Raw genomic sequence first — 21,985 nt, forward strand, 5'->3', positions numbered from 1 at the left:
AAACATTATGATTCTAATGTGTAAATTCCATATTCACAAGTGTAAAATCCAGAAATCCAAGCCACCTTTTAAAGCAATATTATTTGAATACTTTTTTGAATGACCCCTCCAGGAACCGCCACCTTAACGTGGTGGAGGGGTTTGAGCACCCGAATGATCCTGGGGGCTCTGTTGTCGGGGGTGTCGTGCCCCAGGTAGGGTCTCCCATGGCAAACAGGTCCTATAGGTGATGGGTCAGACAAAGATCGGTTCAGAAGCCCCTTATGAGAGACCAACAGGCCCGGGTTGAATCGTGAGGCTGTCCTTCTGTGGACCCACCACCTGCAGGAGGAGCCATAAGGGGCTGGTGCAGTGTGATTTGGGCAGCTCCAACAGCTGCCCCCATGACCCGTCAACGGACAAGTGGAAGAAAATGGATGGATGGATATTTTTTTGAATGAGTAAAGAAAAAGAAAAATTGATTAGCTTTTGTAATTAGAGTCATTTTGCTTCTAATATTTCCCTCCACTATATTTTTGACAAAAGAAAGTTCTGTCCTTCAAATTCAATTTTCTAAATAGTGGCTCCTGACTTCGGCCAGACAATAGCGGTCACACTGGTTTATCACCAAGAATTTTGAAAATGTATCACAGCCCACACATTCCTGAAAATTACAAGTTGAGGGTATTTGTATTTGGGGCAGGGAAAGGTGCAGATTTTACAGACAAATGAAATCTCAAGCAGGAGTTTTTATTGCAATAGAGGTGTGAAGTGATGCATTAAAGGGACACACCTTGAGCCTAATACTCTTGTCCTGTGTATAATTGGATTGCAGCCGTAAAGCCATGGCCTCGATGGCTCCTGTTGGCTGAAGAAAACAAACACTGTCTTGCCATGAAGCCGGAGCTGGCAGTCTGTATTGTAAAGTGATAACAAACATTGGTGTTTAGGTAAGAATCTTAAACATTGGAAAGTTTTTTTTTCCTTAGCTTGTCTTGCTTGAAAAGGGTGGACTCTAGAGACCTCTAACAAAGTAAAAGGATGTGGTGCTGAATGTTCTTAACGCTATTGTTGCACCGTGGTTTTCCAGCTGACGTCAAAAAAGAACATTATATTTGCATGTTGGTGGTTTCAATGGTTTGCCTGCAAGCGACTGACCCACCCAAAGCATTTTGTGAACACGGCACTACTCAGGTTTCTCCTTTTAAAAACATTCTCAGGGGTTCAATAGACAAATAGAGAAACTCCTTTAATCTCTCTGTACCGCTCATAACAGTACAAGATAGATTATACACATGGTAAAAAAAATCATTACAGTAATTATATTTTCATAAAACATCATTCAACTGTGGGAATTCTTAGTCTAAGGCAAAAGTAAAAATAAATTATATTACTCTTGGTTCAGTCTTCTTTGGGTTTAAAGACGTCCTGGTTCACAGGTTTTACAGAGCCACGCGCAGTGCACACAGATGCTCATTATATCTTAGGCAAAAGGAATTCATTCATTCACGATGGCAGCATAACACAAGCGTACTGTGCATTCGCGGCCACATTTCCGCAAAGCTAAAAAAAAAAAAGTGAAGTTTTGTCAGGAACTCAAAACACACACTTTTACAAGTTTGTCTCAGTAAAATACTCGATCTAAAAATCATATAAACTTAGTGCAAACTTTTGTCACCCGTAGTGCACTTGTATTCGTAGCAGCTAAAGGCACACTGATTCAGAGGTCCATTCAGTTCATTGGAGAGTACAGCGGGCAACACTTTTCAGTTTCAGTCCGTGCTGCCGTAGTGGTTGTCACGTGAAGGGTTGTCTTGTAGACTGGTGTGTGGAGCCTCATCTTCTTCTTCTCCTTGCGATACCGCTGGGCCAATGGGTTGTTCAAAGAAGTTAGTGGCACAGGCAACCTGCAGAAAGTAAAATCAAACATTTGCAATGCCATGAAATCCATGTTGAAGATTGGTACAATCTATTAAACCATAGCAGTTCTACTCATTTTAATATTGTGGGAAGTCACTGTTAGGAGAAACTACTTTACTTTCTGATAAAAAGAAATACCCTGACTTTCCTTTTTGTTTATGCTAAAAAATGTCTTCACTTTTCCAAAACAAATCAACTAATGATCATAGATTCATTATTTAAAACAATTCATTACTGTCAGTAGTTACCGCACAACTACTGAGCAATCATTTTTAAAAGAAAGAAAATTCTGCATCACTTTATTTTACAGTACCTTTATACATTGTACCTAACACAATTTAGTACAATGTAATGTGCTCTGTAACAATGTGTAATAACCTGTACCTATGTAGTACGTACACACTGGAATAACTTGTATTAGTACTTTGTAAGTACATAATGTAATAGGACACGAGGCCCTTAGGGTTAGGGCTTAAGGTCAGGGTTAGAGTTATGTCTTATTACATGATGTACCTACAAACTACAATTACATATTATTCCATTGTGTATCTAACCCATAGGTACAACTTATTACACAATTGTTACAAAGCCCATTACATTGCATCAAGGGTTGTGTAAAATAAAGGGTTACCGAAAATTCCAATACTTCATGATACACTTTTATAAATTGGCTATACATTTCAGACAAATATTCTAGTTGCAATGGGCTGTTTTATGGTCAGTTACCGCGTATTAAAGGGGCTAGATGCAAGTTGGTCATTTTATACTCACTACTGCCACCACAGGTCTTAAGTGTAACTGCATCTTCTATATTAAGCTCACGCATGACGGCACTTCGGACCCGAATTAGCACCTTTTTGAGTGACAGTGCAGGATTTTAGAGGCAGTTGTGGTGAACAGGTCTGGGCTCATTCTATTAGGACATGGCTGGAACATGTAGGGGGAGGAAAATACATCATTTTAACATTTTTAAACTCCGTATAGTCCCTTTAAAATCCACCATGCCATGAGTCTCAGTATTATTATTGTTTTTTATTGTTTTTTCCTTGTATGAGATAAATTAATGGAAATGTGCATTGAAAATCTTCATGATAACTTTGCATCAATGTATTAAAACGCCATGATGTGGAACTCACATTTAAAATAGCCACCAAGCCTCCCTGGAGAAGCCCAGCCAGCACGTCACTCCAGTGGTGCTTATAGTCAGACACACGGGACAGGCCCACATAAACAGCAGTCGCAATCAGGAAAAACTGGAAGGTGGGGCGCAGAAGCCTTGCCCAGTTTGATTTCAGTCTGGCTTGAATGTACAGCTGTATTGGACAGGGAGAAAAATATAAATAATGGAGCTCTTTGCATGCCGGCAATGTCTGTGTTTAATTACACAACTATTGCCTTTATGGAAATGAAAGATAAAAGATACTTACTGCAAGAAACATCATGCAGTACATAGAAAATGAGGAATGACCAGAGTAAAACGACAGCCTGCCAAAAGAAACAAATATAGATAATTTAAATGTTAAAGCATGATAACAATAACAAGTTAAAACTCAACTTTATTCTAGCAAATGTGTTTTCTTGAGAGCGTAGAGACCCATTCACGTGCCAGTTTTTTGGCTCTTAAGTAATAGTCTTGCTGTGTTTGAATAGTTGAACATGAGTCAGAATATTTCCAAAATGCCAAGCCTGAGGGCATGAGCAACAAGAATGTACAAAGTAGCGGAAAAATGTAACATGCTTTCCATCTTGAAGTCCCAAAACAACAAAAATACAGAAAAAAACCCAGAATGTCACTATGTCACGCGCTAGGCTCAATGCTACTGCTGAATCCATTGGTTTACTGTTTACTCTACGTTTCACATCTGCCTGTGCACTGTGTTGTTAACTTTCAGCAGGACATAAACGGCTCATTTATGCTCTCATATCATTGTGCTAAGGGTAAACTAATTCTTAGGCAATAGACTTGTTTAAATGACGGTAAGTCGCAGTTTATAGTTTATGGTTTTATTAGGATCTCCATTAGTTGCCCATTTAATGGCCGCCGGTCGCCCTAGGGTCCTTTTAAAGATTACAATTCCATAATCTACAATGTAAAATGAAATTTAAAACAGTAAAAATGACATCATGAAAAAGTTAGTAGGATACACATTAGGGAAGAGAATCTTAATTGTATAGCGCTTTTCATATGACACAAGTCACACCCAAAGCGCTCCCACATGAAAGGGAGGGGGGTTCATTCACTCCATGCTGATGGTGGTAGCCTACATTTGTAGCCACAGTTTCTCCTGGGGTAGACCGACAGAAGTGTATATCATAGGGAAAATAATCTAGTTTTTACTTGGGTCACCTGCAGTAATTCTTGTGCAGATAGATTTTTAAATGTGTATTTATTGTTGTACTCCGCGTGTGCTTACTGAGAGCTGATTCCAATTAAATATTAGCCATAGCTTAGTGAGACCAGAATGATACCCCTCTTTATTTTGCAATCACAGTAATTTATTTGCGGTCATGTGTTGTTCGCGAGCAGCGTGTGTCACGGGACGCAGAAGTCCCCTCAATAACAATCAACGGATGGCGCACGGTAGAGAGAGAAAGAGCGCCTTTTTCCCCAGTTGGAAATGACCAAAAAAACATGGACAGTAGGCGAGTTCCGTGATTCATAATCCTGTGCGAATATTAACCAGACTAAATTGCTGTAATGAGTCTGTAATGCACTGTGGACTTGTTTGACCACAGTTTATAATGAATATGTTTCCTTGTGTCTGTGTCGTTACATGTCTGATGCTCTGAGCTCTGGGAATTAGTGAAATAGTGAATCTAATTTTGGGAAAATAAACATAAATCTGACAGAGACTACATTTTTTTGCACAACCTAAAACAAAAACAAATCGTAAGTAAAATGTGCAAAAGTTCAGTTAATTTTCTTCATTTATTTCTCCTGTAACCTTGATTGCGTCGACCCTATTTATTTTAAGTCTTGTTTTGACAATATTTGATCAAACTGAATCAAATACCTGGCCTCATCCACCTGGAAAGGCTCTCCGGTGCAAGTGAAGTTTTCGATGTACCCCCCAGGCAGACAGTTGATCTTGTCCCAGGATGGTTTGCATACAGCCAGGAAGTTGGGCCGCAAACGTCCAATGGTGTATTTGGCTATGTCAGTCAGCGACTGGCTGGCTGCAGCTCCAAAGACATAACTCCCCACTACTTTGTAGACACATGCCACATATCGCGCTCCCTGGGACTGGCTCTTGATGCGGGACAGGTAAACAGAAAGGCACTCACCACACACAATCTGCACACAATGGCAAAAAAAAAGAAGCATACAGTAAATGTCAAGGGAGTGGTCCGACTTGTGACATTTGTCCGACTTGTGACATTTAGAGAGAAAGCATAATATTTGACTTGCCACTATCAGGGTGAAAGGGATCATGACCCCTCCCAGCAGCTGATAGGATATAGTGTCCTCTTTGAGTGGGTATCTGATAGACTCGTCATTGCAGAAGAAACCTCGCTTGAACGGGTTGTGTTGAGGCGTGAGGGTGACAAATGGAAGTCCCACTGTCAAAGGAAAAAATAAGTGTCAAAAGGAACAGCAACCTTTTAAAATAAACATGGAGTAAATCGTCTTATTTTACATATTATATCAATGAACTTACAATAAAAATCTTTTGATCTATATGACCTTAATGTGTCAAGCCCCACCCTCTGGAACTCACTCCCACAGCCCATAAGAAACTCTGACTCACAACCAACCTTCTAATCAGTACTCAAAACCCACCCGTTCAAACTAGCTTTTTCCTAAACCACCTTTTTTGTTTTGTTTTATTCCCCATGTAAAGCGTCTTTGAGTGTCCAAAAAAGCCCTATACAAGTTTGATATATTATGGCTATGGCTTTAAGCACTGTGTGAGTTGTATCTTTTACGCATTTATTATTCATTATCATCAACATTTTCATTTGTTTTTATTGTATTCATAGTTTTTTGTCTTTTGTAGCCACACTGCACTGGGTAGACCGACGATAGCGAGGCTGCCAATCTGTGGCTTCATCATCTTCGACCAACCACAACTCACTCATATGCTACATTCACACAGGCGAGGTTTGTGAAGTGTCTTGCCCAAGGCCACAATGACACAATGTAAATGTTTTTTACTATCACCTACTGTAGATGCCACTTTATAAACCTTTGGAGTTTATAAAGTAGGGAATCAGAATAGTTTTTAGTTATTTTAAACTATAAGGCTATAAGGCCATGCATAAAGAATATATAAAAAAAATAAAAAGTGAAATATGCTGAGACGACAACAATTTGACATAGAACAACAGTGGGATTGTATTTACAGATGTGTAGGTGCATAAAGTGATAAAGTGATAGCAGCGGATCTAACTGTGGACACACCACACAGAGCAACAGAGCAGATTACATCCATGAGTCTGTAAATAAGAAGAGTGTGCCAAAATGAGAGGAAAAAGTATTGTTAAATAAATCTATTTCATTTTTGTGACACAAATGGCTCTTGTGTAGATGAAGAGCGTTTTTTGAAAAAGTGGAACGAGGTGTTGAGTTACAACTTAGGTTACAAGTCTTTGTTTATAGGAGCCTAAAAGGGCACAGTCGACAGGCAGGCAGTTGGTTTGTTTATTACATCCTAGCAGCAGGGAAAGCGCAAACTGTGCACTTATTTACACGTTAGGCTATTCTTTTAGTGTCTCTTATTTAACTGGTTTTCATGTGGGTTTAATGAAATGGTGGAAACGCTTTGTTATACACAGTGTTTTGCAAAATAAAGTTTGATATTTGATGAGTTGCCTCCCACAAGAGAGATAATGTGGAGTAATCCCAACATTGACACACAGACATACCCACAGTTGGTGTGTACAGTCAGCAACCACAAGGCACTGACTAAACAAAATAGGTGCACAACATCGCATTGGAAATTATGTTTATGACAATGTGTTTGAACATGCCCAGCATTATAACATGTATCAGCGTCCAAAGTCCTGACGTTTAAGGAGATAAAGACATTGCATTGGCCTACGTTGTTGCTCAAGCCTTTCACTGCAGCATTGACATTTTAATAGGACCATTTTATTGCTTTTCAAAGTATTAAAAAAAAGGAAGTCAAAATGTGGGACTTTTAAATTTCCATGTTATGAATGAGCTTAAAGCCACATTGCGCAACATTTCACCAAATAAATATACAAGGCATCATTTCTTTGTTTTTTTGGTGAAAACTACCTGAAAGAAACGTGACATCACCTCTCGTCACACATGGCCCAGAGAGAGTCACTTCTGGGAGCGGGACATCCCCAGCTAGGCTTTGATTTTTGACAATGGGAAGCCAAAGATGAGATATAAGTCCATTGGGTTTTCTTCTCAAGTCTTTAATGTTGATAACTCGCAACAAAAAAATGCATTATTCGTGTCTAGCTGGTAATTGGGAACACATTTTGTATCATTTTGTGACAGTTTAGTTGTTCTTGTAACCTGTAACCTGTAATGTTCCCCATTAATGGAGTAACTAGTGTGTTTGTTTGGTGGTTGTCAGTATTTTTGATGAGTGTATTGTGTGAGGGCAAGGCAAAGTCTTACCGAGAACAAGACAGCTGACATCCAGAAGGATGAGTGGAATCCCTGAGGCTTCAAACATTTCGCGTAGTCGCTCTTTTTTCGGCTGCCGCTGCGTCCGCGTAAAAACGATCCTCCTCCGGCTATCGTTCCTGGTTAGGGTCCTCCGAGTTGGTTTGGGCGAGACCAGACGCTGCCTATCTGGCGCACATGCCTCGCTATCCCAGCACAAGATTCAAACACAGCAGCGTCATTGCACTAACTGTACTGCTTATAAGAGGTAGGGCTCCTTGGGTAGGAAGTTAGCGCTTATGGGGATGTCCCACTAACTCCTCACAAACACGAAACGAAAAGCTACGGGCCAAGTCACAAAAACATCCAGAGACTAAGCTATAACTAGTCTAACACCAGCACAAACGAGGAGCCTCTCACCCGGTTAAAGTGTCAAAGTTCATCATAACACGGATGGCCACGGGTTCTTCAGCTCATAACCGCGGCCAGTCCAAAATGTGAGATCAGCCAACCCGGTGAGGTGAAATAGCCAGGCAGACTGAACAAGCCCTATTTAGGTGGGCTTAATGGTGCCTTCAGAGACTGCTGGGAAAGTTTCAACTCCCAAAACCCAATTACAATTCCTAAAGCATCAAGTAAATCCAATTGCCGTCTTTATTGTTTGTTGTTTTACGCATTACGCACGATTACGCATTGCATGAACGACGAGCCCAATTTACTCATGGATGTATCAAAGATATTTTCCAGGAGTTTCCTTGTTTTATGAATGTTTTCACCATAAAAGTCCACCCAAAAAAGAATAGAATCAATAGTCAAATATGACATAGGGGAAGCGCCCGTCGAATTGTCCAACCAAGAATAAAAATGGACCCATTTATACAATTTAACCGTTATAACGTTATAACGTACTCTTTCCTTGTAGTACTTGAAAGCCGCTCCATGCGCAGGGAAAATAGCAGCACACTCTGAACCTATCGCGTGGCTTTGAAAGGGGTCTGCCGATGCAGCGCAGCTCCGCCCTCAGATAAAGGTCCTCATGTCCTCAGCAGCAGCTTCCCTGTGAGTATACTGGGGGCCTCATCAATGTGTGTTAATGGACATTTCTAGATGGAGGTAAGACTACACCAAGTAGGTCCCTAAAGTGCCCTCTGAGTACTACCACATCTATACTAGGTAACACCAAAGGCCCACTGGTTTGAGAGCTTTTTTGTAGACAATATAACAACAACAACTGTACAACCAGCAATCGCCTATTGCATTAGAAAATATAATACATTAATAATAATAATACATTTATTTGTGTAGCACTTTTCAAAACAAAGTTACAAAGTGCTTTCCCGATTTGATAAGCAATTAAGTAAAAAAACAAAACAAAAAACACATTTGCTTTACCTCATCAGATAAAGAGTTCCAATATACTAAAAGCTATTTATTGCTGGCAATATTATTGCTGTGACCAAATGCTCAGGTATTATTTGGATCTCCTTCAGCTGTCACAAGATATACAACTATCCTTCCTGGGGCCCTTTTTGGTCTAACTTTTTACTTGTTCTATTATCATTTGATACAATCCACATTTAAATTTGTGAACTGATGTAATTAGAATTGAAACTCACGTGTAATGAACTGTTATGAGTGAGAGTGAAGAATATGCAACTGTGGTATAACCACATTTTCCACATACTGCATAAGCAGCAGGTTTTATGGCTCCTACTTCCTTGTTATACTACTGAGAATGCTCTAATCTGTCACATTTGTTTATCTGTTGCCATGTACAATGTTTGGTGAACTAATGGATAATGCTGTTTTATGCTGCATTTACCACAGACTCACTACAATACTGTAATCCAGGTCCAGATGTTTTTTTTAGTTCTTATTCATCTGATTTTTTTATGGTTGTTTGTACCAGAATGGGGTCAAAGATCAAGATATGCAATAGATCTGGCCCATCCAAAATACTCAAAATTGTGCATCCAATATGTTTTAGTTCCGCACACATTTCTATGTTTTATGTTTCTATTCTGATGAAAGTGTGGATGGCTTAGGCGCAAAAAACAGATTTTAGAAAGACTAAAGAACTCCAAACACACAGCATTTTAATTGCAATATTATATAGTACAATTTCTTTATGAACTCAATAGACACTTTTAAATTCACCATCAGCAACAACCTTCTCATGTGCTTTTCTGCTTTTGCAGCTTTGAATGTTCCTCGATCTGTTGTTTGAAGAAGAGCTCCCCCAGCTGGCCATGAGACGCCTCGCTCATGGCTTTGGTCTGCATGCACATCTTGTACTTGTCCTGGGGCAGCTCATCCGCGCACGTCTTCTCATGCCACAGGTGGAAGAGGCCGCGGGAGGGGGCACGGATCACCATCAGTTTGCTGTGCAGGTACTTCCGATACAAGTGCACATCCTCCAGCCCCCAGCCTTTGATGCTGCGGTCAAAACCACCTGAGAGGAAACGTTACACTTCTCAGCTAAACAAACATATTCCACTTTGTTTAATCATGTGCAGAAGTCATTAACCTCTTAACCCCACCTTATCCGAGCACATCTTCCCTAGTTCGGCTTCACCCAAATCTAATAGCTCCTAAAAGCACCTCATGATTTGAAAGCTAAGACCTAGAAAACTGTTTTTTTTTTTTCTGACTTTTTGTGTGTTGTCTCCGCGTTTTTGTCACATTTTTATAAGGGTTTTCTTTGTCATGTTTTTGTTGCTTTTTCATTGTTTTATTTTTGGTTGCTTTTTATGTTGTGGTAGTCGCTCTTTAGTCACTTTTTGGTTGTATTATTGTTGCTTTTTGACACTTTTTTGTCGCTCTCTAGTAGGGCTGTGCAATGAATCGAAATTCGACTACAATTTCGATTATTACACTAAACAATTACAAAATTAGCATGATCGAAAACATTTTTTAAATTATTATTATTTTTATTTTTATTTTATTTTCAAAGCAGACTTGCATTATTTCATGGCACTGGGATAATTTTCCCTTCGCATTTCACGTGCCATGGCTCATGCTTTTGCCTGACATAAAAACAAACAGTGCTGTGTGATGATGTCATCAGGCCGCGCTGCTCAGTTTACTTGTGCAGGTGTGAGGGCTGGCCAGCAGGGGGCAGGTGTGAAACAGAGACCTCTGCTTAATCGAAGGAGTACTTGAAATCATTTGTGCTTTAATGACTGTTCAGAAAACAGAAAATATTCGGCATAGTTTTTTTTATTAATAAATATATAAATAAATTAAAGACTTTTTTTTAAAGGCAACAAATAATCGTTTGAATAATCGTGATTTCAATTATGATAAAAATAATCGTAATTTTTTCAATAATCGAGCAGCCCTACTCTCTAGGGGCTTTTTCATCCTCGTTATCATTGCTATTTTGACGCTTTCTTTTCCAGAGCCTTGCCTTGCCTTGTTAGTTAAGAGATTAAAGCCTTTGTGGTCCCTGGCTTTGGAAAGAATGTTCCACTTTTTCAGTAAATAAAAAAAGGTGTCATAAACTAGCTGTGTTGGGAAAAGCAGATTAAATGTTTATATTGGCCCTGAACAGTTTGTTTCTGCAAGGTAAGGGAAGAAACTTTATTTGTACAGCACTTCTCATAGGTCACCAAACATTTCAAGCCTGGTGATGGTGACAAGCTTACACACTGTAGCCACCACTTCCTTGGGGTAGATTGATGGAAACAAGGTTGACCTCTTTGTCCACCACCACTAACTCCTTCACACACCACATTTGTACAAAGGCAAGGTGGATGACATCATTCACCAGTCAGAGAGTTCCCACAGTCCGCCTTTGGAGCAAATAGACATACGCTATAAACACTAAACCACTGTCACCCCTTGAAGAACCTGTTTTTTCCGCCAATCCCACATAGTCTTCGATCCTGGTTGTAAAGCTACTGTAAGCGATCACGTTTTGCCGGTCCGGCACCGATGCATTACCAATAAGCTCCTCCAGATGCGCCACCATGTGCGCCACACACGCAAACTGTAGAAGAAGACCAGCGCTGCACCTCACACCTCCCTCACCCGTTTATTATAATAGATCCATGCCCTCACTCACACACACACCATGCAAACACAAACATGTGAACAAGAGATCACAAATGTTCTAAGCAGAAGACTTAACATAAACATTATGACAGAAGTTTACAAAAAGATGGTGAACTGACAAACATCTGACCGACCTGCTCTGATGCAGCTGAAATCCTAGTGAAATGTCTGTTTGTTTATTAATCCCATATCTACTGGAGCTGTCAGGTCTTTTTCCTCCTTTTTTTCCCCCTCGCAATGCAAAGCAGCACCAAGGAGTAGCTGAGGCATTCAAGGTTTGCGGAATAAAAAGTACTGCACTGTAAGCTTTGTTCTAAATGGAATTATTTTGTCCTAAATGTCCAAAAAAAGTGACAGACTTTCATGATAGTTGCAGTTTAGGAAATAAATGTAAATCTCAAAATATTTACTTTGAACATATCTTATTTATACGGATGAATGTGTGTTTCATACAAGATTAATGAGATTAATGAGCTCATTGAAAGCAATCAGAGCAGCGTGTAGTCTAAACAGTGTGGAGGGGAGTGTGGGGCGTGTTGGCGACGGGGGAAAACCAGGTGAGGGGAGGGGTGTGGAGGTGGAGCAGAGCAGAGGTCACTACACCTACTGATGAGAACTTTTCAAAAAGACATTGCTTCAGGCAGCTTTAAGCCTGCTCTATCTTAGCTTCCAAAATAAAATTGGATTAAGCTCAATCAGGCTTAGCAAGATAGATATGTCAAACTTTTACTCCTTTCTGCATCTGAGTCAGACGTCCGGCCCAGTTTTATTACTATTTTCCATTCACACCTTTCTGTTATGGATTCTGAAAGCATTTAACTTTAGCCATTTCTTATTTCATTTACTTCACTTTCTTCAAAAATCTCCTCACTTCAGAATCAAGAGTCATACCGTAAATGTTTCAATTGTTGCTGTTACCTATGTTGAGGAAATCCGACCTGTACTGACATGTCATGCCGAATCCAAAGTCTCTCCAGAAGCCGGATTCCTTCCCTATCACCTGAAACGTGGATTGTAAACAAGTTGTGTTAATCTCCCGTTGATGCTGTTGTTTCCTCCGCATCTGTACAGGAGGCTACACACCAGTTGCTGCTGAAGCGGAGGAGGCTGCGTCTGATTGCTGTAGATTATGGCAGGGTTGTACTGGCTGAAGAGGATGGGGTAGTAGACTTTCTTACCTGGAGAGAGACGTAATAATGCGATGTATGCATGTATTATAATTATGCGAAAAGATTTACCATTGTGAAGTATAAGGTGGTGTTGCTGGACAAAAATCTAAATGATTATTATTATTTTAAATCAAGATATATACTAGCTGCTGAACAGAAAGTATCACATGCATTTCAGAACATGTTTTTAAACTATAGGAATTGCAGGTTATAAAGTGCATATGACAGGTTTTAAAGCAACAGGCCACCGTTTTTCCATACTGAGATATGTTCTTACCTGAGTTTAGACGAGTTGATGTGTACCTATCTGGTCTTGGTGCGTGCGCTCAGTCACACAAAACGACCAAAGATGTTGTTAGCATTTGGCCTCTTCCAATGTATTCCTATAGCTCCAAACGGAGTGAAGTTGGAAGCGACCACACTTTTCCACGGGCACGCACAAAGACCAGACGAGTATGTATAAGCTCAGGTAAGAACATATCATGGAAAAACGGTGGCCTGTTCCTTTAATGCTTTTGAAAATATGATTTATTTAGATGAATAATATCTGTAAGTAAATAATTATCATTTTATTCCTGTGAAACAGCAATTTAATGAAGAAATGGTTCTTGAGCAGTTTGACTCATTTGCAATACGTTTGCTAATGGGGCTAGATGCAAGTTGGCCATTTTATACTCACTACTGCCACCTGAGGCCATACATGTAACTGCACCTTCTATATTAAGCTCGTGCATGACGGCACTTCGGACCCGAAGTAACAACTTTTTGAGTGACAATGCTGAATTTTAGAGGCAGTTGTGGTGAACAGGTCTGGGCTCATTCTACACATTAGGACATTGCTGGAACATGTAGGGGAGGAAAATACATAATTTTTTACATTTTTAAACCCCATATAGTCTCTGTAAGTGATGATGTCATCTCTTCACTCCAGCACAGCTTTAGCCCTCTTCACTATAATGTGATTTAGCTGATTTTAACCTGTTCTTTTTAGACATCTGATTGTAAAGAAATATTATATTTACTCTGGATTTTCATTATGTTTTTCAGGCATTAATTATCTTTTTTTTTTTTCATACACAATGAAGCTAATTTATATATATAAAAATATCTTCATTTTACCTGGAAAAATGGTGAGCTATATTGTTCGAATTAGGAGTAAAACAGTTTTTATCTGTTGTTATTTCAGCAGGAGATTCATAAAAAGTTACGTTTTTTGCTGCTGAGCTCTCAACAGTTTGGACCCAGAAGTAGCTTGTTATTGTGCGTGATGTCACACTTAACAACATAACATGTTTGTCACGGCAACAGTTTAAAATTGCTCTCCTCTATCTATGTCACTTCCTGTCAGTGTCCAATAAGGAAGTAAAACACTAAACATCACAAAAATGGTCAAACTAACAATTGAAATGTTAGTTTGTCTTCGCATGAATGAGTTGTACTATCTTACCAGGCTCAGCATTCAGGCGGCAAGAAGCGAGAAAGTCTGCCGTGAAGTAAATGTCCACGTCACAGAAGAAGAGCAGAACGTTTTGACTCCGCCTCCACGCCCTGGCGCCCACCTCTAAGCCCCGCCCTCGAGAAAAGTCCTCATTGAGCAAGATCAATGTAAAGCTCCTGAAGCGCGTTTCCCTGAGGACAGCATAAACATGAAAGCCAATACAGCCACTGTTACAAGGTTTCATTTCAGCTACATCATTTGTCAGTTTTTGTAAAAGTAATATTTTCTCATTAACATTCTCCCATCCTTTGGGGTAAATGATCGAGTTACTATTTTTACAGGATTAAACAAAGATTTGCAATGATATAGTGTTAAATGGGAGTGATCCTTAAAGGGATATTTCAGGATTTCTGACATAGGGCCTCATTTCCTAGCTATCCAGAGTGTTGTTGATTTTCTGGAGATATTTTTTTTTGCAATTCATGCAGTTCTTATATTTGAAGAGTTTCGTGGCGCTAGGCTAGTGCAAGGCTAGCACATTTCTATGGTATCAGCTAGCCTGCTTTAAAAACAGTTTGAATCACATGAATGATCACATTTTGAGGGATTATTTTCTAGCAGATCACTCCGCCGCTGCATGGCTTATACAACCACGAAGCTGATGCTGCTCAAATATATGGTCTTTTAAATGCAAAATGGTTAAAATTACTCTATCGACACAGACATTTATATCGTTAGTCCGGCGTTAAAAGTGATTTGCCTCAGATGCACTGTGGAGTGACTGTTTTTAATGCAGGCTAGCTGATATCGTAGCAATGCGATAGCCTTGCACTAGCCTAGCGCCACGAAACTCTTCAAATATAAGAACTGCTTGAATTACAAAAAAAATATCTCCACAAAAATCAGAAACAGTCTGGATAACTAGGAAATGAGGCCCTATGTCAAAAATCCTGAAATATCCCTTTAACTTGAAATCGAATAAAGCAACTCAAAGGCACTGTAGACATGGGGAGGAGTTATTTTAAAGGCTATTTACAACAGCTGCTGTCTGAATGAGGGGCGTATGATGTGCATACCTGGTGGTCTGGTCTAGAATGGCTTTAATTTGGTGGATCTGGTCCCGTCCAAAGTAGACCACAGTCAGATGGACACGGCCATCCTGCTGGATACATACCCGTCTGAAACAAAAAGGAGGGATTGCTTTAGTAGTTTTTAGGAATTTGGTCCAGCATGTGACAACCAAGGGTACATGTCAGGAGTTGTGTGTATGATAATCGTTGTCCGGCACCGTCTTGATCTGAGAAAGGATATTGGAAGTTTAGCCTTGAGACTTTCCTTCTACTGATTGTGCCTCAGCTAATCAAACAATTTCATATCTTTGCCCTGTATCATATTGATATATACTATCGCCAATAAAATGAGGTCAAACTTCATTTTATTAACGATAGTATGTTAAGTAATCTGACTCAGACCATAGATTGTAGAACAGTGATGGACTAAGTCAGCTTCCCCCAGAGCGATCAGCGTGGGCTAGCTGAAGCTCATTCATGCTAGCAAATTGGCTGGTTCTGGAATTGGAAGTGAAAAGTAAAAGAAAAATAGAGAAAAGAAAAAAATCTGACAATGGTGCACGTGTTAAGACAAATACATGGAGCCTAGAACAGAATGACCAGCCTGTGTAATGACTTAAAGAGGAACCGAAAAGTTTGAATGGAAGGTCCATAACAGTAAAGAACTTCCGGAGCCTGTCCCCATTTCCTGTTAGGCTTCAGCAGCTAACCAGTCCAACCTTTTCACAGTCTATTGGTTGGACTGTGGTCAATAGCACCTTGCCGGAGGTTTAGTGTTTTGGAACTTTGAACTCCTGAAACCGTTTGTTCCCCAGCCTATGTTTGAGATTTTAATCCATGCTTTTATCACAAATCGTTTAGTTGACTGCAATGCACTTTATGTCAGGATCAATCAGTCGTCTCTCGCCCAACTACAACTAAACGCTGCTGCTTGGCTTTTAACAGGCACCAAAAAGCGAGAGCACATCACACCCATTTTGAGGTCATTGCTCTGGCTCCCCATTTCATATCGTGTTGAGTTTAAGATTCTTTTATTTGTTTTTAAATGTCTTCATGGTCTTGCTTCTCAGTATCTGTTTGCCTTACACCCCTGCACGCTCCCTCAGGTCAGCTGATCTGTCCTTGTTGGTTGTTCCCAAAACAAAAAGGAAAACCAGAGGCGACCGCTCTTTCGCCGTTACTGGCCCTAAACTGTGGAACGCACTGCCCCTGCACATTAGACAGATAGTCTCTTGTTCTTTTTTTCCTTTTTTTCCTTGGCTTTTAACACAGCCTGAGTAGTTTGACTTTTGAATGTTTTGTATTTTGTCTTTTTACTGTTCATTTGTTTATTAATGATGTAATTTTTAGTGCTCTATAAATAAAGTTGGATTGGATTGTGCCTCAGCTATCCAAACAATTCTCTTTGCTCTGGATTACTTAAGAAACTATCGCCAGCAAGCTGAGGTTAGACTCAAAACAAGGGATTGGTTTTATTAGTTGGTAATAAGTAACCTTAACCCATTTAAACTGTAACAAAGGGAACTAGCTTGTTAATTGGAGTCAAACTCCTCCGCAAGTTTATAAACATGTTTCACACCTTTCAGGGAGTAATGATTACAACAACTAACAGCCTATTCGTTATTGGCTCTTTTTTAATAAACAAAACAAACTAAAAGAGCGAATTCTGCACTCATGCATATCTTTGTTGTGAGGTAGGAACTATGCCTTGGCAGAAGCGTGTGCCCCAAATAGCACTGGCCTTTCACTTTATCTAGTCCCATTTGCATCTTGGTCTTTGTCTCTCACAGTGTCTCGGAGTGACATCAGCGTGAGGCGGCTTTCATACCTGAAGTTGCTCATGAACTGTCTGAAGGTGTCCAGCCTCTTGGACAGGGGCACAATGATGTTGATGAGGACGCTGCGTGTGTCCACTCTGTCACTGCGCACCTTCAGGAGGGGACCAAACGGCCTGAACAGAACCAGCTGAGTGAAGTCCTGCGGCGTGTCCCCTTTGAACACCAGGTCATACACCGAGCCCCTGTCCCGCTCTGTGCGAGTCAGGCCTAGTGAAAAGCAGATCAATCAAAGTGGATTGTGGATTGCACATTTTCAGGGTTAATAACACAATGTGAGGGTGAGTGCCGAGCTGTTTTCTATTGCTGCTCTATTGCTGCTTTATATCTAGAGGTGCTTGTTAAGTATTAATAAGGTATTAATAAGCATTAGTAATCTGCTTAGTGTTACAGGTTAGGGTTAAGGTTAAGATTAGGATCAGGTTTAGGGTTGGCCATGAAGGAGCATATTATTCATGGCCTATTAGCTTGGTAGTTGATAATAGTATAATAAGCCGCTTTTTAATACCTTTACAAGCATCTTATTCATGGCTTATAATACTTATTATTACCTTATTGATACTTAACTTTAATTTCTTCATTTTGCTTTAATGAGTTTAATGGACTGCAGATGGACATGAGCTCCTAGAGATAAAGTCTGGTACAAAGCATCTTTTCATATAGTAATTAATGCTCCTGTACATGGTCCCTGTCAAATGAATTGAATAAACTAATGTTTGTGCAATAATTACACTTTATACTTAAGCCATCATCTGTACTGTGTAGTTTTTGTGTTGCTGAATTGTCACCTAGTAAGACGTTTAGTCAGCACTAATGATTATTAGCAGCAGACTGCTTATAATTTCAGGCCATTTTTATGATGGTTATTTTTATATGAAAAAAAAAAGCAATGCATTTCATTCTTACGTTTCAAACTGATATCTCTAAATTTATTTTTTACCCCATTCACCTGCAGTGTCTCTTCCCTGTGTGTCTTACCCTGGATGAAGTCAGCAGGGGAGAAGGTGGTCTTCCTCCTGCTGGTGTCCACATGCTGCAGCGGTCCATTGAGCACGTGCAGAGCAGACTCCACTGCCCCGGCCAGCTCGTCCCGCCGGTCCTTCCTTACAGGGCGCTCCTCCGGGTGCTTGGTCAGCCCCGTCTCCAGCTGGAACACCCTGGGTAAACAGTGCACATCTACTGGAATCTAGCTGATCAAATAAGGCTCGAAGTTGAGTATTTAGCACATGCAAGTTGAAATTATGACAGAGCAACGCATAAATCTGTAAAACTGCTATTGAGAAATTGCGTCAAGCTTTCAGGGAAACAAACAACGCCTTGCTAACTGTCTCTTTTACCTGTTCAGTGAAAAGGCGTCATAGGGGTTGACCGCATATTCACTGGACACCTCGACCCCAGAGGTGACCTCGGCCTGGTTCAGCTGCGAGCGGAAGAACTCCTGCAGGACAAACCATGCTCTGTCATCTCACCTCCATACAGCAGGCAAACAGGAAGTATTCACACACCACTATTTTACTATGACGAACTCGGGCACTGGAAACTCAGGATTGTGTCCAGGCTGTAGGAGTTGTTTTAGTGTTGAGGTTGCACATTTATAACAATGAATTTGCAGTTTTTGTGTAGGGCTTTAAAATCTATGCTTCATCTAAATTATAATAAGAAATAATATAATGCTGCTACATGTCTGAACACCTGTCCTCACCTTCAGGTCTATCTGCGCCGGGTGCTTCCTTAGACTCTCCAGCCCCAGCGGTAGAATCCCTCTGGCTTTGGCCTTGTCCAGCGACCCCTGGAGCTGCTGGGTCCGCTCCTGCAGGGCATCCTTCAGCTCGGCGATCTGCTTGTTCAGGCTGTTGACGTAGTGCCTGTGAGAGTCCTCCCTCTCCTGCAGCAGAGCCATGTAGCGCTCCTTGGATGCAGCAGCACCCCCGGACAACAAGGGGGAGTGGCGGGTGCTGGCAGGCTTACAGGCCAGAAAGTAAGCCAGGGCGAGGCAGCAGCTCAGGGCCAGCAGGACGAGGCCGACCCGGGCCACCAAAGCCAGCAGCCACCGCTTAAACATGGTGTGCTTTTGTTTATTTGTCCGGGTCTTTTAAATTGTCTGTCAAAACATGTTTATTGCAAGTAAGGGCATCCACGTGTAGTGAGGTAATCATAGTGTTAAAAAGCCAAAGACTCTTCTGTAGCGTTGCACGGCTTATTGTATCCTAAAATCCCTGAAAGAGAAGGATTTTTTACACAATTTTAGAAGAGCAAACAACCATTTTATGAACACGGCCATTCTTTTGCTAAGGTCCAGTATTAATTATTGCTTACACATTCATACACACAAGAGATGGGAGTGAAGAGTCTTGCCAAAGGACCCCATGACAATACCAATCTATCGCAGTTAGACCAGCATTTGAGTTGTCACATTTAGATAGAATGTGTTTACATGTGCTCGAGTAACCTGGTTATTAGGCATATCCTGGTTATGACAATATTCTGGATATGATGTTTACAGGTGTCCAAGAAACAAGGACACTCATATTCCTGTGTACATGAGCAACTACAGTAGTCTCCTGGATATTTAGGCTCCAGAGAGGGGTGGAGCTAATGACAAATATGGTGAGGAGCTAAATACTTAGAAAATGTTGCTAAGGTATGGCTTTTAACACATGGAAAATAACTAGGAAGCACTTAAAATGGTGGAGTTCTCTCCCAGCTTCAGCGACAGACGTGAGACGTAAAAAACAAAAACAAAAAACACTGATTGATACCACCAATGTTTTGTTGAAGATTCAAAGATTTAAAAGCCCCGGTACCACAAAAATCGGCTGTAGGAAGGAATTGCCCCTGCCGTTTAACCAGGATACTGTATTTACATGGTACAACTGTGGGAATATCCCAGTGAGAATATCCTGGTTTCTAATAACCAGGATATGGGCTTATCCAGAAAACTGAAAACAGGATTCTGTGTTTACATAAACCAGGAAACTTAAAAGCCCCATTTATAACCTGGATACCCGAGTGCATAAATTGAGCTGCCAAATTATCATTCATTCTTTCAGTGAAAACATTTGGTGAAATATTCAGTGCTCAAATATTACAGTTGAATGTTAGCACATGAAATTCCTAGTGTCTGACAAAATGAACCCAGAAAGTTTTAACCTGACATTGTGAAAGCAAGATTTTGGAGAAGACTAGAATATGAACTGCTAAGCCAATACAAGAATCCCATGCATTTCAGAACAACAGCAGGTGTAAGACCCCAGAAAGAGAGGATAGTTTAGCCCCTACATGACAAAGATTCCATTTAATGCCTTTATTTCTTCTGTACAGGCTGGAAAGAAACAACACTTCCATGCAACATGTGGAGGGGGAAAAAAAGACAAGCTCGCAAACCTCTTTAGGTATGTCCCTCATGATTCTCCTATGGCCTTGTCCTCAGTGCGGCTCGTCTCTCGGCGCCCGCGTCCATACTGCCGTGCTGGGGATTACCTTGTGCGAAAACTACAGAAAAGTTGGAAACATTGACCTTAAATTCACTCGGGGTGCCACGACGCTTACGCTGGGAAGTAACAGAAACAAGCATTTCTCTGTTTGTGTGTGTGTGTGTGTGTGTGTGTGTGTGTGTGTGTGTGTGTGTGTGTGTGTGTGTGTGTGTGTGTGTGTGTGTGTGTGTGTGTGTGTGTGTGTGTACATGCAGACGCCATCATCAGTTTATTCACAGCACAGTTGGCTCTTTATGAACCAGGTAGGAGCTGATCTCATGAAAGACTTGCTTATATTTCCAGGTCCACCCAAGGCCTTGTATGTGTGTGTGTGTGTGTGTGTGTGTGTGTGTGTGTGTGTGTGTGTGTGTGTGTGTGTGTGTGTGGGAGAGAGAAACTGGGAGTGTACTGACAATTAAAGATGGATATGTTCACACCAGGAGGAAGAGGGCTGTAGAAGGGAGTTTATAAGCAAGAGGTGATTTATTGCGAAATGGCGTAAAAGCGTCATATGGCAATATTTTCAGTTTGACTTTGCCACAATCTAGGATTAATTGATTGTAGGTAGTTTGAGTTGGCATGTCAGTATTTTATGTTCTGTTGAGTGGTTTGACTTTTTAAAGGCCGGATTTTTTTTACTCATTCAGAATCTGGGTGGCATGGTGGTGCAGCGGCTCGTGCTTTACAGCTAGAAGGTCCCGGGTTCAATCTCCAGCTGGACGGGTTTCCTCCAGGTGCTCCAGTGTCGCCTTCACGTGACATCACAACATTGATTCTAAACAGCCTATAGGTTTAAAATTGAGGCGGTGGGAAACTGAGAATTAGATTGTGGTCACCATGGTAATTGTTGAACTGTAGAAATTATCGTCCTAGCTTTTGGCGAATATTTATCTCATTACTAATGACAACCGACATGAAACCAAAACTGCCTCAACGTTTTTAAAAAGATACAAAACTGAGGCACTCAAAGAAAAAGTGCTGGTAAAAGGCCTTTATTGCAGCATGGCTATTAGATTAAAACATTGCCTACGCGTTTCAGCCGTATAGGCCTTCGTCAGGGCAGTGACAGTACTGCCCTGATGAAGGCCTATACGGCTGAAACGCGTCCAACCAAAGTTAGATTTTTGAAAAAAACAAGGATATCCCAGCAGCGCTCCTGCATGTTTTAGCTCATGCCTCAAAGTTTGTTTCCTCTGTCAGCATATACAAATTAAGGTCCAATATTTTCCTTTCCTTTGAAAAAAATGTGTGTGATGTTGATTGGTAGAAAGGACTTTAAACCATAAAAATAATAAGACGGGTTTATGAATCCTCACATTCTTGAACGTGAACGCAACCTATAGGCCAGAATATGTTAAGTGATGATGTCATCGCTCCACTTCCAGGTCCAACAGAGCTTTAGCCCTATTCACTATAATGGGATTTTAACCTGCTGTAGAGCCGACTACAAGGCTTTTTATA

At 40.7% G+C, this 21,985-nt stretch overlaps 2 protein-coding genes across 2 annotated transcripts; both read right to left on the bottom strand.

Moving 5' to 3' along the window:
* Positions 1-697: 697 nt before the first annotated feature.
* LOC306977990 (phospholipid phosphatase 1-like) lies at positions 698-8,027 on the bottom strand. Its single transcript, XM_079576446.1, has 6 exons — positions 7,496-8,027; positions 5,309-5,460; positions 4,914-5,194; positions 3,327-3,384; positions 3,036-3,212; positions 698-1,886 (listed from the first exon to the last, which is right to left on the bottom strand). Exons 1-6 carry the CDS (start codon positions 7,551-7,553, stop codon positions 1,752-1,754), a joined length of 861 nt encoding a protein of 286 aa, XP_079432572.1. The 5' UTR covers positions 7,554-8,027; the 3' UTR covers positions 698-1,751.
* A 1,618-nt stretch (positions 8,028-9,645) lies between these two features.
* Positions 9,646-20,626, bottom strand: LOC306968785 (chondroitin sulfate N-acetylgalactosaminyltransferase 1-like). Its single transcript, XM_079564276.1, has 10 exons — positions 20,436-20,626; positions 18,754-19,267; positions 18,389-18,489; positions 18,030-18,208; positions 17,045-17,261; positions 15,223-15,324; positions 14,156-14,337; positions 12,623-12,717; positions 12,458-12,539; positions 9,646-9,935 (listed from the first exon to the last, which is right to left on the bottom strand). The coding sequence occupies exons 2-10, from the start codon at positions 19,111-19,113 to the stop codon at positions 9,658-9,660; spliced, it is 1,596 nt and encodes a 531-aa protein (XP_079420402.1). The 5' UTR covers positions 19,114-19,267; positions 20,436-20,626; the 3' UTR covers positions 9,646-9,657.
* Between the last annotated feature and the right edge of the window lie 1,359 nt (positions 20,627-21,985).

Source organism: Gobius niger (genome assembly GCF_951799975.1).
Source record: "Gobius niger genome assembly, chromosome: 1".
NCBI classification, from domain to species: Eukaryota; Metazoa; Chordata; class Actinopteri; order Gobiiformes; family Gobiidae; genus Gobius; species Gobius niger.

What these genes read in the sequence shown, in the direction of transcription:
- LOC306977990 (XM_079576446.1), bottom strand. Translation starts at nt 7,553, where the DNA reads ATGTTTGAAGCCTCAGGGATTCCACTCATCCTTCTGGATGTCAGCTGT. An exon ending in TGTCAGCTGTCTTGTTCTCG is followed by an intron (nt 5,461 to 7,495) that starts GTAAGACTTTGC and finishes TTCCTTTGACAG; the next exon opens with TGGGACTTCCATTTGTCACC. An exon ending in ACTGCATGATGTTTCTTGCA is followed by an intron (nt 3,213 to 3,326) that starts GTAAGTATCTTT and finishes TGTCCAATACAG; the next exon opens with CTGTACATTCAAGCCAGACT.
- LOC306968785 (XM_079564276.1), bottom strand. Translation starts at nt 19,113, where the DNA reads ATGTTTAAGCGGTGGCTGCTGGCTTTGGTGGCCCGGGTCGGCCTCGTC. An exon ending in GACGCCTTTTCACTGAACAG is followed by an intron (nt 18,209 to 18,388) that starts GTAAAAGAGACA and finishes CTGTTTACCCAG; the next exon opens with GGTGTTCCAGCTGGAGACGG. An exon ending in CAGTTCATGAGCAACTTCAG is followed by an intron (nt 15,325 to 17,044) that starts GTATGAAAGCCG and finishes TTTTTGTTTCAG; the next exon opens with ACGGGTATGTATCCAGCAGG.